This window comes from Pleuronectes platessa, chromosome 5 (genome assembly GCF_947347685.1).
Source record: "Pleuronectes platessa chromosome 5, fPlePla1.1, whole genome shotgun sequence".
Classification (NCBI taxonomy): Eukaryota; Metazoa; Chordata; class Actinopteri; order Pleuronectiformes; family Pleuronectidae; genus Pleuronectes; species Pleuronectes platessa.
The window spans coordinates 1,982,926-1,995,785 of record NC_070630.1 but is presented as its reverse complement, the minus strand read 5'-3'; the positions used below and the strand labels follow the sequence as shown (position 1 = coordinate 1,995,785).

General features: G+C 45.0%; 2 protein-coding genes across 3 annotated transcripts in view; both read left to right on the top strand.

Annotated features, from left to right (window-relative positions):
• LOC128439797 (alpha-actinin-4) overlaps positions 1 to 6,693 on the top strand; it is a 46,863-nt gene extending 40,170 nt beyond the window's left edge. Inside the window, exons 12-22 of one of the 2 annotated variants that reach the window (XM_053422216.1) lie at positions 151 to 298; positions 520 to 670; positions 895 to 1,003; positions 1,265 to 1,405; positions 1,495 to 1,677; positions 1,939 to 2,073; positions 2,610 to 2,789; positions 2,893 to 3,039; positions 4,019 to 4,096; positions 5,630 to 5,788; positions 5,944 to 6,693. In XM_053422216.1, the coding sequence (XP_053278191.1) occupies positions 151 to 298; positions 520 to 670; positions 895 to 1,003; positions 1,265 to 1,405; positions 1,495 to 1,677; positions 1,939 to 2,073; positions 2,610 to 2,789; positions 2,893 to 3,039; positions 4,019 to 4,096; positions 5,630 to 5,788; positions 5,944 to 6,102 (1,590 nt within the window). In that variant the 3' untranslated portion in view covers positions 6,103 to 6,693. The remainder of the gene's footprint in view (positions 1 to 150; positions 299 to 519; positions 671 to 894; positions 1,004 to 1,264; positions 1,406 to 1,494; positions 1,678 to 1,938; positions 2,074 to 2,609; positions 2,790 to 2,892; positions 3,040 to 4,018; positions 4,097 to 5,629; positions 5,789 to 5,943) is intronic. The other variant, XM_053422215.1, reaches the window with a different exon arrangement.
• Positions 6,694 to 9,081: 2,388 nt separating this feature from the next.
• LOC128440217 (SPARC-related modular calcium-binding protein 1) overlaps positions 9,082 to 12,860 on the top strand; it is an 11,531-nt gene continuing 7,752 nt past the window's right edge. Inside the window, exon 1 of the mRNA XM_053422857.1 lies at positions 9,082 to 9,159. Coding sequence (XP_053278832.1) covers positions 9,082 to 9,159 — 78 coding nt within the window. The remainder of the gene's footprint in view (positions 9,160 to 12,860) is intronic.

The window sequence follows — 12,860 nt, the reverse complement described above, 5'->3', positions numbered from 1 at the left end:
ATTTTCACCATTTAATTCATACGTGTCTGCACAGTTGAAACACAGTGGAAGGAGAAGTGTGGTGTTATACTCTGGGCAGACAGACTGGTTCCAGTCCTGTTCCCCACAGTGAAGGTTCAACACTGGTACTAACCTGCTGTCTGGTCTCAGGATATCAATGGAGCCTGGCACACTCTGGAAGGAGCAGAAAAAGGCTACGAGGAATGGATTCTCAGTGAGATCAGACGTCTGGAGAGACTCGAACATCTGGCTGAGAAGTTCCACCAGAAGGCCGCCATCCACGAGTCCTGGACCGATGGTATGTAGTCGCAAGCCTCCATTTCCAGATGTCTCCTCATCTAGCTGCACTGCTCTGGAGTTATTAAATCAAATATGATCTTGATTCAGTAAGTTTCTGAAAGAGAGCAGGTGATATTTTTAACTCTTAATAACTTCTGTACATCATTTGAGAGACTTGCTGAGTCGTAGTGAGACGTCCAGGTTAGAGCCAGTGAATAAATGAGGTCTGTGTGAATGCAGGTAAGGAGGCCATGCTGACCCAGAAAGACTACGAGACCTCCACCCTGTCAGAGGTCAAGGCTCTGCTACGGAAACACGAGGCCTTCGAGAGCGACCTGGCCGCCCACCAGGACCGAGTGGAGCAGATCGCCGCCATCGCACAGGAGCTCAAGTAAGGACGGAGGAAAGAAGGTGTTCACGTGATAAAGTTAATGAAGCCGAGGTCAACACAAGTGGATTTCTGAGTCCTGCTCATCACAGACGTCACAAAGCTGAAAGGATGAAACGCGTAAAAACGAGGAGCTCTCGTTCTGACAGAGGCATGAGATCATAAGGAAAAAGGAGAAAATAACCTGTGATTATAATCGTCTCTCTTCTATTCTTTGTGTTTTCCAGCGAACTGGACTATTACGATTCTGCCAAGGTGAACGCTCGCTGTCAGAAGATCTGTGACCAGTGGGACAGCCTGGGAACCCTGACCCTGAACCGCAAGGAGTCCCTGGAGGTACGAGCCCGTCGGGGGTTGCCAGTCTGAGTTTGGTGTTGAATGAACAATGTCCCTCTTTTGTGGTTCTTTTGCAGAAGCTTGTATAAAAATAGCTCAACATCAAATATAAAAAGTGACACTTCAAGTCGGGTCGGAAGAATCAGTAGAAAAACATCCTAATATTTCTGAGTGGAAGGTTTAAAAAAATCAGGATTTTTCTCATCACTATTTCCCAATTAATGTTTTACACACCCTTCTTGTACCTTATCTCTCCGACAGAGGACAGAGAAGCAGCTGGAGTCGATAGACGAGCTTTACCTGGAGTACGCCAAGAGGGCGGCGCCCTTCAACAACTGGATGGAGGGAGCGATGGAGGACCTGCAGGACATGTTCATCGTCCACAACATCGAGGAGATTCAGGTAACTACACACCTGAATAAAAAAGAAATGTGTTCTACATGTGTAAGAGTCTCTGACGCTGGTAAAACCAAACATGTTTCCTACGTCAGGGTTTGATCACAGCCCACGAGCAGTTCAAGTCCACTCTGTCGGAGGCCAACAAGGAGCGAGAGGCCATCCAGTCCATCCAGGCCGAGGTGCAGAAGATCGCCCAAAGCAACGGCATCAAGCTGAGTGGAGCCAACCCCTACACCACCATCACACCGGAGAGCATCGACAGCAAGTGGGAGAAGGTAGGCTGCTTAGATATGGACCAGGTGCTGCTCAGATGTTTCCTGGAAGAGGTTCTGCTGCAAGATCCCACAACCTGTTGATTTCTGCCTCATTCCACCGGCACTACAGACACAAACACTGAAGGCAGTGGCTGATTAGTATTTGCCAACAACTCTGATGATCAGTGACTTATCTGACTGTTTGTGTGTGTAAGTGCAGGTTTTTTATATAATAGTGATGAGTTTGTAATGTGTCTTTGTGTGTGTGTGTGTGTTTTGTAGGCAATGGCCATGGTGCCGCTGCGTGACACCGCCCTGCAGGGTGAGCTGAACAAACAGAACTCCAACGACACCCTGAGAGCCAAGTTTGCCACCCAGGCCAACATAGTCGGGGCCTACATCCAGGAAAAGATGGAGGTAAATGATCAGAGCAGGATATCAGCATCTTGTTGAACCTGAACCGAAATCACCCAGATCTTCCTCTAGTGTGGGGCCAGCCTTCTCTTCTCTTATCTCTACAGTGCCTTTCAAACCCATAGTTCAAGGGCGCTTCACAAAATATAATCCAAATGCATAAATAGCAAATCATATAAAAGCCGGATCATACTAATTAAAATGCCAGACTATACAGCAGGGAGTTTATTTTACAAAAGCAGAAGTAGGGGTTAAACATTCTTAAATATAAATTGGACCCAGATCAAGTCGTGATTTTAAAGTGATCAATAGAATCTTAGACTCTGAAGCCTACGTGGAGCCAGTGAAGTGTGGCTGCTGCGTTCAGAAGCAGCTGTAGACAGACAACTACCACTTCATTTAAGAGATTAGAGATAAGTTGCTGTGATCTAGTTGGGAGGAAATGAGTGTGTGGAGCGATTTGTCTGATTTGTAAATAGCAGGATATTTAAAGCTTTGTCCGCTGCACAGTGATTTGATGTGAGTGTTTCTGTCGGCAGGAAATCGGCCGGATATCCATCGAGATGAACGGCACTCTGGAGGACCAGCTCACCAACCTGAGGGACTACCAGACCAACATCATGTCCTACATGCCCGAGATCAACAAGCTGGAGGGATCCCACCAGCTCATCCAGGAGGCCCTCATCTTCGACAACCAGTACACTTCCTACACAATGGAGGTAACAAACACACACAAAACCTTTTTTGAAGTTATCCGTAAAGCTCCTGAAACGTATCTTTTTGTAAACGCCCCTCGTCTCCTTCTCTGTTCCCGTCCTGCAGCACCTCCGTGTGGGCTGGGAGCAGCTGCTGACCACCATCGCCAGAACCATCAACGAGGTGGAGAACCAGATCCTGACTCGTGACGCCAAGGGCATCAGCCAGGAGCAGCTCTTCGAGTACCGCGCCTCCTTCAACCACTTTGACAAGGTCAGGGCCCGAAGCTCTGTGCTCACACTTCTTTCTCACTTCCTCTCGGGAGAATCCGAGAGGAAGTGAGAGCTAAATAAAATATATAAAATACATTGTTTTAAGGTGGTTATACCGGGGAGCACCCAGATCATTGCTTTAAACAACAATAACACATTATACACCAGTAAGACTGTGATTATTTATGCAATTGTGATAATTTATGCTATTAATATAAACTGTTCTAGAATTAGACTTTTCTAGTTGATTCATAATGCGACTGAATGAGTGTTTAGACTGAGTATTCACGCTGATGTTGTTACACAGGTGAACATGTGGTGAGAAAACTTTCTGCATCTGTTATAGAGACGAGGATGAATTCAGGAATCAAGTAAATCAGTTTATAGAGGAACTCACTGTTTGCTTTGATTTTAGCCGAGAGGCCGGATGACATAAAATCACAGAATCAGAAAAAAGTTATTTGATAACTCAGAGACGACTACAGCTGTTTACAGGCCGGGTGTTAAATTCAGTGTATTGGTTTTGTGGTCATTGTCAAACCTGATAATTTTTTGAGCTTGTACCTCATAAGGACACACCCTCCATTTACACCATCTCACACCACTGTGTGTGCATGTGTGTGTCTGTGTGTCACTGATTCATGCCCCTCTCTGTTATAGTGGTTCATAAATACTCCAGGAGTCACATCAGTGTGTGTGTGAGGAGACACAACACATCTTGTTCTCAAACCTTTAAATATCACAGAATCACAACATCTGTACTTATTCAAAACAATTGAAAAGTCCATCATGGCTTCCTGCTGTTGTGTGTGTGTGTGTTGACACTGTTTCTAAACATCCATCAATGTCTGTCTGTCTGTCCGTCCTCCATGTCCTCATCCCTGCATGGTCACCACCCACCACCGCCACCCCCCCGTGTTTGATCCCTTCGCCCTCATGACGCTGTGGCGCTCTGTCATTGGGTGTTTGGCCGATCACAGGACCACAGTGGGGCCCTGAAGGCCGAGGAGTTCAAGGCCTGTTTGATCAGTCTGGGCTACGATGTGGAGAACGACAAGGTAGGAGCTGCACAGCGAGACGCAGGGAGACACTCAGGTCTGTCCAGCTTCTGAGCAGGAGAGCAGAGATCATTGACGGGACGTGCATCTGTTTTCTTGTTTATTAAACTTTTAGTTTTTACCAGTTTGATCTGGAAAAAGTCTCTAACGTCTCGACCTTAGGGAAGTTTGTCTTTTAAATGAACAAGATCATAATGTCTAAATACAAAAAGACAAAACAGCTGGATTATACATATAATGAGATCATCAGTAAAAGTATAATGATGATGTTTTGTTAATCTGTCAAATGTCCAAAGACCCGTCAGTGCTCAGTCGCTGCTCCTGCTCGGAGGCTCATGATAAAGTCCTCGGGGTCGGTCCGGGGTCGGTCCGTCAGCATGGAGGGCAGAGACATGTTGCCTCTCTGTCTGTCCACCAGGGGTCACTGTTGCTTTGTGCTGCGCCCTCTCACGTCTGTCCGTCCGTCAGGTTTTACTTTGCTCCGAGACTTTCTCTGTTAACTGTTTGTGCTTTTTTATCTCTTTCTTTCCTCTCACCTCCCCAAACATAAACCACTCTCTGTATTTCTGTTCCTCTCTCTTTCTCTCTCCTGTCTCTCCGCTCCGGTCTTTTCACCCTCTCACCCATCCTCCTCTCTGCCTCTCGCCTCCTCCCTCGCTCCCTCGCTCCTCCGGCCTGTGCTGTGGCTGTGGCGGATCACAGAAGCGATCGGGACAGATGGTCTCAGAGGATTTCCGGGCTCTACTCATTTCGACAGGATACAGCCTGGTACTGCTGCTGCATGACGCTCTGACAGGGAGTCTGCAGGTCCACGAGCTGAACAGATTCTAAATGACCTGAACAACCTGGAGCTTTGACTCCGGGGGTTTGGAGTTCATAAATTCTAAATTGACTCGTTCATGATCAGGGCTGGATACTGGAGTGTAATACTTCTATCTTCTTCTTGTTTAATTCTACAATCACATTTCTCAAATCATAATAGCTGTAAACTTTTACATATCGTTATTTATGAACAGTTGAAGTATAACTGATTTATATCAATAAAATATATAAATAAAGTGAAACCTAAGCATCTCAATCCCCCCTTTAAATAAAACTGCCCTCCTCCCTGTAAGTGGATGGAAGTATATTTATAACATTTTTAAGGTTTATTCTCATATCCAGTTCTGTTCATAATGCTATAATGATAATACCAGTCAGTGTAATCTGTTGATTCTGATTGGACGCCTGCAGACGTCCTGTCTGGTCCTCGGCTGCTCGTCTCATCTTGTCTCGTCTGTTGCTTTTGTCCTTTTGCTGCTTTTCTGCCCTCGAGTGCGACTGAAGGAAAGTGCACGAGGACGTGTCTGTGTCTCTGTTATTAACCAGTAACATCATTTATGTAAATGTGAAATATTGGGACTAATATCAGTCTATTTCATGGTCCTGTTGTTTTACGCTCATCGCATCCCGTCTACGTGTGTGTGTGTGTTGTTTGTGTTTGTGTACAAAGTGCGCTCTCTTCTGGGTTGACCTGTTTGTTGTTGGTTCCAGGGTGACAGTGAGTTTGCTCGCATCATGAGCATCGTGGATCCCAACGGCAGCGGAGCCGTCACCTTCCAGGCCTTCATCGACTTCATGTCCACGGAAACCACCGACACGGACACCGCAGACCAGGTCATCGCCTCCTTCAAGATCCTGGCCGCTGATAAGGTGAGTGTGTGTCTGTGTGTGTGGGTGTGCAGCGATGTTCTGTGTTTGTTTATGATGCAAAATTGTCTTGTTTTTAAGTTACTGGTTCAGTTTTGTGTTTGAGCCAAAAATCAAATGTTGCCGCTCACTCACTGAACTGTCCTCTGTCTCCTCAGACCTTCATCACGGCCGAGGAGCTGAGGAGGGAGCTCCCCCCCGACCAGGCGGAGTACTGCATCGCCCGCATGGCGCCCTACACTGGGCCCGACGCCGCACCCGGAGCCCTCGACTACATGTCCTTCTCCACCGCCCTGTACGGAGAGAGCGACCTGTAGAGCAGGAAAGAGGAAGAGGCTGGATAGAAAATGGGGTTGTGGGAGTGAAGAGAGGGGGATGATGAAGAAGGAAGGAAGGAAGGTAGAGAGGTTTTCTGCATGTGGAGGAGGTGCCAGTAAGAAGGAAGTGTGAGTGGCGGTTGTGAGGTGCCCCTGCGTGTGCCGGTCTAGAAACGTTGGAGGCTGTGAGCTTGTTGATTGAACTTTAGTTAGGTTTGACCTCCGCTGAATGTTTTCCAGCTCCTGTTGAATCAAGGTGGAGTTTTATGAACGGGCATATCCAGGGGCAGGTGTGGGATGGGCGGGTTCTGTAGTGCGGGTCCTTAGCCTCACCCTCTCTGTCTTTTGGTCGAGTCAAGGAGAGGTTAGGACGTGGGGAGGGCGGGGGGGGGGGGCACAAGCTAATCTGATACTTATGCTAATTTTTGTTTATTTTATTATAATTTTTTTCTTCTTGCCAGGGGGGCGGGGTCACGTGGTTCGGCAAGGGCAGGGCGGAGTTTGTCGTGGTGACTGGCGAGGTTTGTGTATTAGATCCTAGAGAGATATATGCTGTGGGGGTCAGGGGGCGGGAGGGAGGGAGGGAGGGAGGGCGGGGCGACCAACCAACCAGAGATGAAATGAAATATTTACCCATAATTCCCGTGTTGCTGGATAAGGTGACCTGTTAACCTCGGCTCTTTTCCTCCACTCGTCTTTGTTTATTTCTCTTTTTTTTTGTTTTCTTCCTGGAGCAGGTGGGTGGTGGGTGGTGGCGTCGGGTGGGGCAGGGGGGTGGGGGGGGGGGGGGGGGTCAGCGCTGTACATACTTATTTTTCCAGTGCGAACATCCACACACACACAGTCCCAGCTGGTGAGAACAAGTGATCATGGGCGTTCCAACTGCCGTTAATTAAAAAAAAAGAAAAAGAATAAACAACTCAAATGTCAAAGCCGATGACCTCGACCCGGAGCAGCTCCTCCGGTGGACAGGTTTGAGCCTCTGGAAGTTTCTTAAGGTTTTTCTCTTTCTTTTATCAATGGAGACGAGGACTTCCTGTTCCTGTATAGACGCCATGACGGGCGACATCCATAATAATCCACACAAATTTGCTTCTGTGAAACTGTTCTGCTGTTGTGGGCATCAGGTGCTTCTTCAAATCCAAGTCGACACATTTATACAACGAGTTAGACGAGTCGTCACTTTTATATATATATCGAAAAATCCTACACAGACAGAAATGAATATATACCGTCATGTAGTCGTCCTGGTTCGTTGGGGTCAATTAAGGAAAAACAAACTAATTAGAACGCGCCGATCGGAGGCTGCAGCCCTGTTCCTCTCTCGCCCGCTCGCTCGCTCGCTCTCTCTCTCTCTCCCTCTCTCTCTCTCTCCCTCTCCCTCTCCCTCCATCTCCTCATTTATCTCTGGAGGGAAAGAAAAATTATTGCAAGAAAGGAGAGGAAGAGGGGGGGGGGTAAAGATCAGGGAGGGGTCTTTATGTTAACATTCCATTCTGTGCAAATAAAATACAAAAATACAAAAAATTCCAAAAAAGGAAATTATATTAAAAAAAAAACTATGCAATCATAACATGTTTAAATTCTGAGTCCTGGGGACGATCCTGCGACGCCTCCCTGTCGACATCCACCAGAAGGCTGTCAGGGGGAGAGGGGGGGGGGGGGGGGGGGACGGGGACAGAGGGACGGACAGGGACGGAACGGAGGAGGACAACAGACTTGGACCAAAAGCTTGTTTCTTTTCTTTCTTTTTATTTTTCACGCAAGGTTGGAGAGATGTGAACTCTGGATTTGTGATTTTCCTTTTTTTTGTACTCTTTAATATCAAACCTTATCTGCTGTACTGGAAACTGCAAACGCCTTCTGTCTAATGATAAGTGAGTTTCACAAAGCACACATAAAAGTTTCCTTACAAAATACCTCGGCTCGTCCTGTCGTCTTTTTTCTTGTGTGCGTCAGTCAGTGAGTGTGTGTGTGTGTGTCCCTCAGTGAGTTTGTGTCTGTGTCAGTCAGTGAGTGTGTGTCTGTGTGTCTACGAATGACGGGATAGTTTGGATTCTCATGTTCTATTTACAGTCAAACTCATCTTGATGTTATCTCAAACGTCCTCATGATTATGACATCAATGTTTTCATGAGCACACATTTGTTCACCTGTGGCCACAATCAATTTAACTGTTCATACATATTCACTTCTTATTAATGTGGGATTCAGAATCTTGGAAATTCAAAATGAAAAGTCTAAAACATGTTGACGACCCGAGACAACATGAAGTTATAATCTTTGATTTAATATTTTGAAATATCTCATATAACATGTATTTTCTTTGTTTGTGCTGCTGCTCTTTGGTGCCTTCAAAAACAACTCTGGAAAACCCTGTTATAAAGTATAATGTATACATATATATATATATATGTGTGTTTATGTATCTTAATCTCACTTTTTTCCCTTTAGTTTAACATTTAAACCAGTTGAGACATTAAATGATATTTGGATGTTTCAGAGTAATAAGAAGATGAAGTGAACAAATAGATGGTTAATAATAAAAGACTGAGGCTCATTTTCTTTTCTTTGAAATAGTTATTAAGAATTGAGATTAATATATTTTTTAAAGACTGTTTTCAATAGTCGGTAATAGAAAAACACAATTTGAGTATGATGATTAATAATAACCCTACACGGATTTTCTTTATTAAAACAGTAACTTTGAATTAAAGGATCACTTGTACAAGTTGGTTCAAGCACGTGCACCGGAAGTGGGCAGTACGTTCACTGTGACTGTCTGCGCGTGCAGCTCGGACCTACTTCTCGCGCGCTCGTGTGTCGGAGCAGCTCGAGAAGCGGATGATCAGTTCGGTGACTTCCGGAGACGAGAGGCCGAAGTGACACGTGACTGTTATTGTTTGTTTGTTTGTGGTCATCAGTAACGTCCACGCGCCTGCTGCCGCTCCGCGCGCTCCTCCTGTGGCGGCCGACACGATGCTCGCGCTCGCCTTCACGTGCACAGCGCTGCTCGTGCTTGTGCTCTGTGGATCGATTAATTCCGACAGAACAGCGGTAAGAGCCGAACTTAACTAAACTTAACTTGATTTGACTTAACCCATTAGCACGTGACCTGTTCACTGAGGTGTGTGTGCGCGTGCGTGTTTGTTTATTTATTAGGAAATGACTCATGTTATTTAACAAACATCTTCGTCCTCAGACTTAGAAGGAAATAAAAGATAAGTAAAGCTGAAAGTAAAATATAGTAGTATTATAAAATAAAACCAGTAATTACGTCCTCCACAGTTTAATAAAAGCTAATAATACTAACTGTAAATACATTTACTTAATTTACATGTGTGGGTTAGTGCCTAAGAACTTTGGACTGTAAATCAAGAAACAAATCTATTTTTCACACACATACATATATAAATATACATATATATATATATATTTCCTCTTAAAATTCAAGAGAAATCTTGTGTTTGATTCAAATGTTGAGTGTGTCTGCATGTGTGTGTGTGTTTGTGTGTAAGAGAATGTAGTGTGTGTTGTAGTAACATCTCAACTGACCTGTGATATTTATCTGAGCACCTGATGAAATATGAAAACACACTGTCCCTTTGCCAGATGTTGATATGAATCCTGCAGTAATAAAACATTAATAATACAGTAATAACATGATAATTCCGTTATAATAGGATTATGAAGACAAGTTAAAAAGAGTTTGACTGAATCTGACTCTGGGTCAGTTAACATGAACATGAACCAACTCAGTGGTTGTTGATCAGAAACAGAAAAGACAACGGATCCTCCTCATTAGTCCCCAGGGAGAAATGTGTTAGAAAGGAACAGCAGAGGAGAGAGGAGGTACACACACACACAGGCACACCCACAAGATGTAAAACGTGTGTGTGTGTTAATGATCGTGGTGTTTATGTTCGTGTGTGTGTGTGTGTGTGTGTGTCTGTGTGTGTGTGTGTGTGTGTGTGTGTGTCGTCCTTCGGCGGGCGGTGGTATCTGGGAGGTGTGAGGCTCCTGGAGACAGTGGCGGCTTGTTCTCGCTTTCTCTGCCGCACGCTCACTTCCTGTCTCAGCCCTCACTCCCTCTCACACACACACACACACACACACAGACACACACACACTGGTTTTTTATGCTCAAACACACAGGAGGAGATTGTTTCAACACTGAGGTTATTGTCGTCGCTGGTTTTCTACCTGACAGACAGGAAGTCCAGTCTGCACCGCGCTCTGCACCTGGACTCCTGCTCTCCTCCTCCATTCCTCTCCTCCTCTCCTCCTCCCTTCATTCCTCTCCTCCCTCTGACCTCCCTCTCCCTCTCTCCGTCCACACTCTAATTGCTTTCTCCGCTCACCTTTCTAGATTTCTTTCTTTTCTTCCTTTTTACTTCTAGCTTCACTCCTATTTCTCCACCTCCGCTCCTTCATCCCTCCTTTCTTCCTTTATTCATCGCTCCCTTTCTCTCTCAATTCATCCTCCCGCTCCTGTTTTCCATTTTTCTTCACTCATTAACATTTTGCTTCCTCTTCTCTTGGATTTTATCCATTGAACACATTCCCTCTTTCATTTCTTAATTTCTCCCTGAACTCATCCTTTCTTCTTTCTTTCCTCTCAATTCTCTTTATTCGTTTCCTGTGATTTTCCATCCCTCCCTCTCTCTCCTTCTTTTCCATCTTCATTTACAAACTCATCCACTCATCCCCCAATCCTCCCTTCATTCAATTTCCTGTCATCTACTCTTTGATTTATCCGTCAAACACATTCCTCTCTCCATTTCTTCGTCATCATTTCTTCTTTTTCCTTTCCTTAATCCTCCGTCGCCTCCTTTATTCCTTTCCTCCACCCCGTGATGTTCTATCCCTCCGTCTCTCCTTCTTTTCCCCCCTTCATTTCCAAACGTACTATTCCTTTCTCTCTCTCTCATCTTCCACTCTTCTCCCATTCCTCCTCTTACTCCCTCCTTCACACCTCCCTTCTCTTCTCCTTCGTTTCCACATCTGTCTTTTCCTCCACAGTATAATATTTATGTTTGGCTCCAGTGGGCATCGGCAGGTGATTGGTTTAATTCCCCTTGTTATTGTTCCTTTAATTCCGCCTGTGGGAGATATTCATCTGGAGCAGTCGGAGCATTTTTCAGCGAGTCAGCTGTTTGTGAGCCGGAGCTGCAGCCGTGTGGTTCAGACGGGATTCTCTGCTTAGCTTGGACTCTTTCCCTTCGTGGCTCTTCCTCCTCCTCCTCCTCCTCCTCCTCCTCCTCCTCCTCCTCCTCCTTCCCCCAGCTCCTTATTTCACTTCTTTATTAAAAAGAACATTTTGTCTTGTAAACGGAAACTGAATCTAACTCAAACCGTAACATATCTGTTTTCATACATGGACTTTAGAAAATGTCTGGAAGAATTGGGTTTGTGTTTCACATGTGAGGAAGCAGCAGGAAGAGATCTGGAATCTCTCCTCGTCTTTCCAAGTTGACGTCTTCGTCCTCTACATGTGCAGCTCCTCTTCATCCTGAGACACTTGTGTTCTTACCTCCGTCACGTGTTTGAAACCTCATCAACACGTCCACTCGCAGTTGTTCCAGAAAATGTCCAGAACAACTGACTCTGACGTTTGCGATGTCAGATACAGAACTACAGAAACATCTGGAGTTCAGTGCAGGTCTGAAGTAACGTTGGTGTCGGAGTCAAGAGCAAGAGCAGGTTGTCTACTAACCAGAGGGTTGGTAGTTCAATACCTGGCTCCTCCGCTTGCTCCTGACGTCTGAACCAAGCTCCGTTACCAACATTTCATTTACCAGGTATCTCCTATAGTGAGTCTGAATGCTGTCAGTTCCTTCAGTGTTCTATAAATAGTTAGTTTATTTAATCATCATTTATCCTTTGATTATTTCTCTATTTTTAATCACTAAAATATCAGGAAATAACAGAAATCTCAGATTTCTTTGACTCGACTGACACAAAAACACACAACTTTTGTATTTACAATGATCTGTAACAGAGACAAATATTAAATCTGTCAAAGCTCTTAAAAGTTAAAGTTCACCTCATCAAATGACTTCATCAGTTTATTTAAAAAGTTTTGAACTAATTGATAAATTTAGTAAGATTAGTCCAGTATGTATTTAAACAAATCAGAGAACAGTCGACTTGTAGAGTCTCTCTCTCTCTCTCTCTCTCTCTCTCTCTGCCCCCCCTCCCTCCCTCACTCCCCAGACATGGAGACACAGACGTCTCATTCATCACTAAATTATGTCAACACTGTTTTACAACATTGAAAATGTTCGTGTGTGTGTGTGTGTGTGTGTGTGTGTGTGTGTGTGTGTGTGTGTGTGTGTGTGTGTGTGTGTGTGTGTGTGTGTGTGTGTGTGTGTGTGTGTGTGTGTGTGTGTGTGTGTGTGTGATGGACAAAGAGGCTCTAGTGAAGAAGTGAAAAGGGGGAGTCAGTAGCCGACTTCATACGTCTGTGTGTGTCTGTGTGTGTGTGTGTGTGTTTCATGTGTTTTCATTGAGTCTCTGTGACGAATCTCATGTATATTTTGGAGACGTGTTGTTAGACGAACATGTTGGAATAATTAAGATCATCCACCTCTCATTCTCTCCTCCTTTCCTCCTTTCCCCTCCTCTCCTCTCTCCTTCTCTACTTCTCTCCTTCTCTTCTCATCTCCTCTCCTCGTCTCCTTTCTCCTTCTCTCCTCCTCTCCTTCTCTACTTCTCTCCTAATTTTTAACAATGTGAAATTGAACTCTCAATATTTT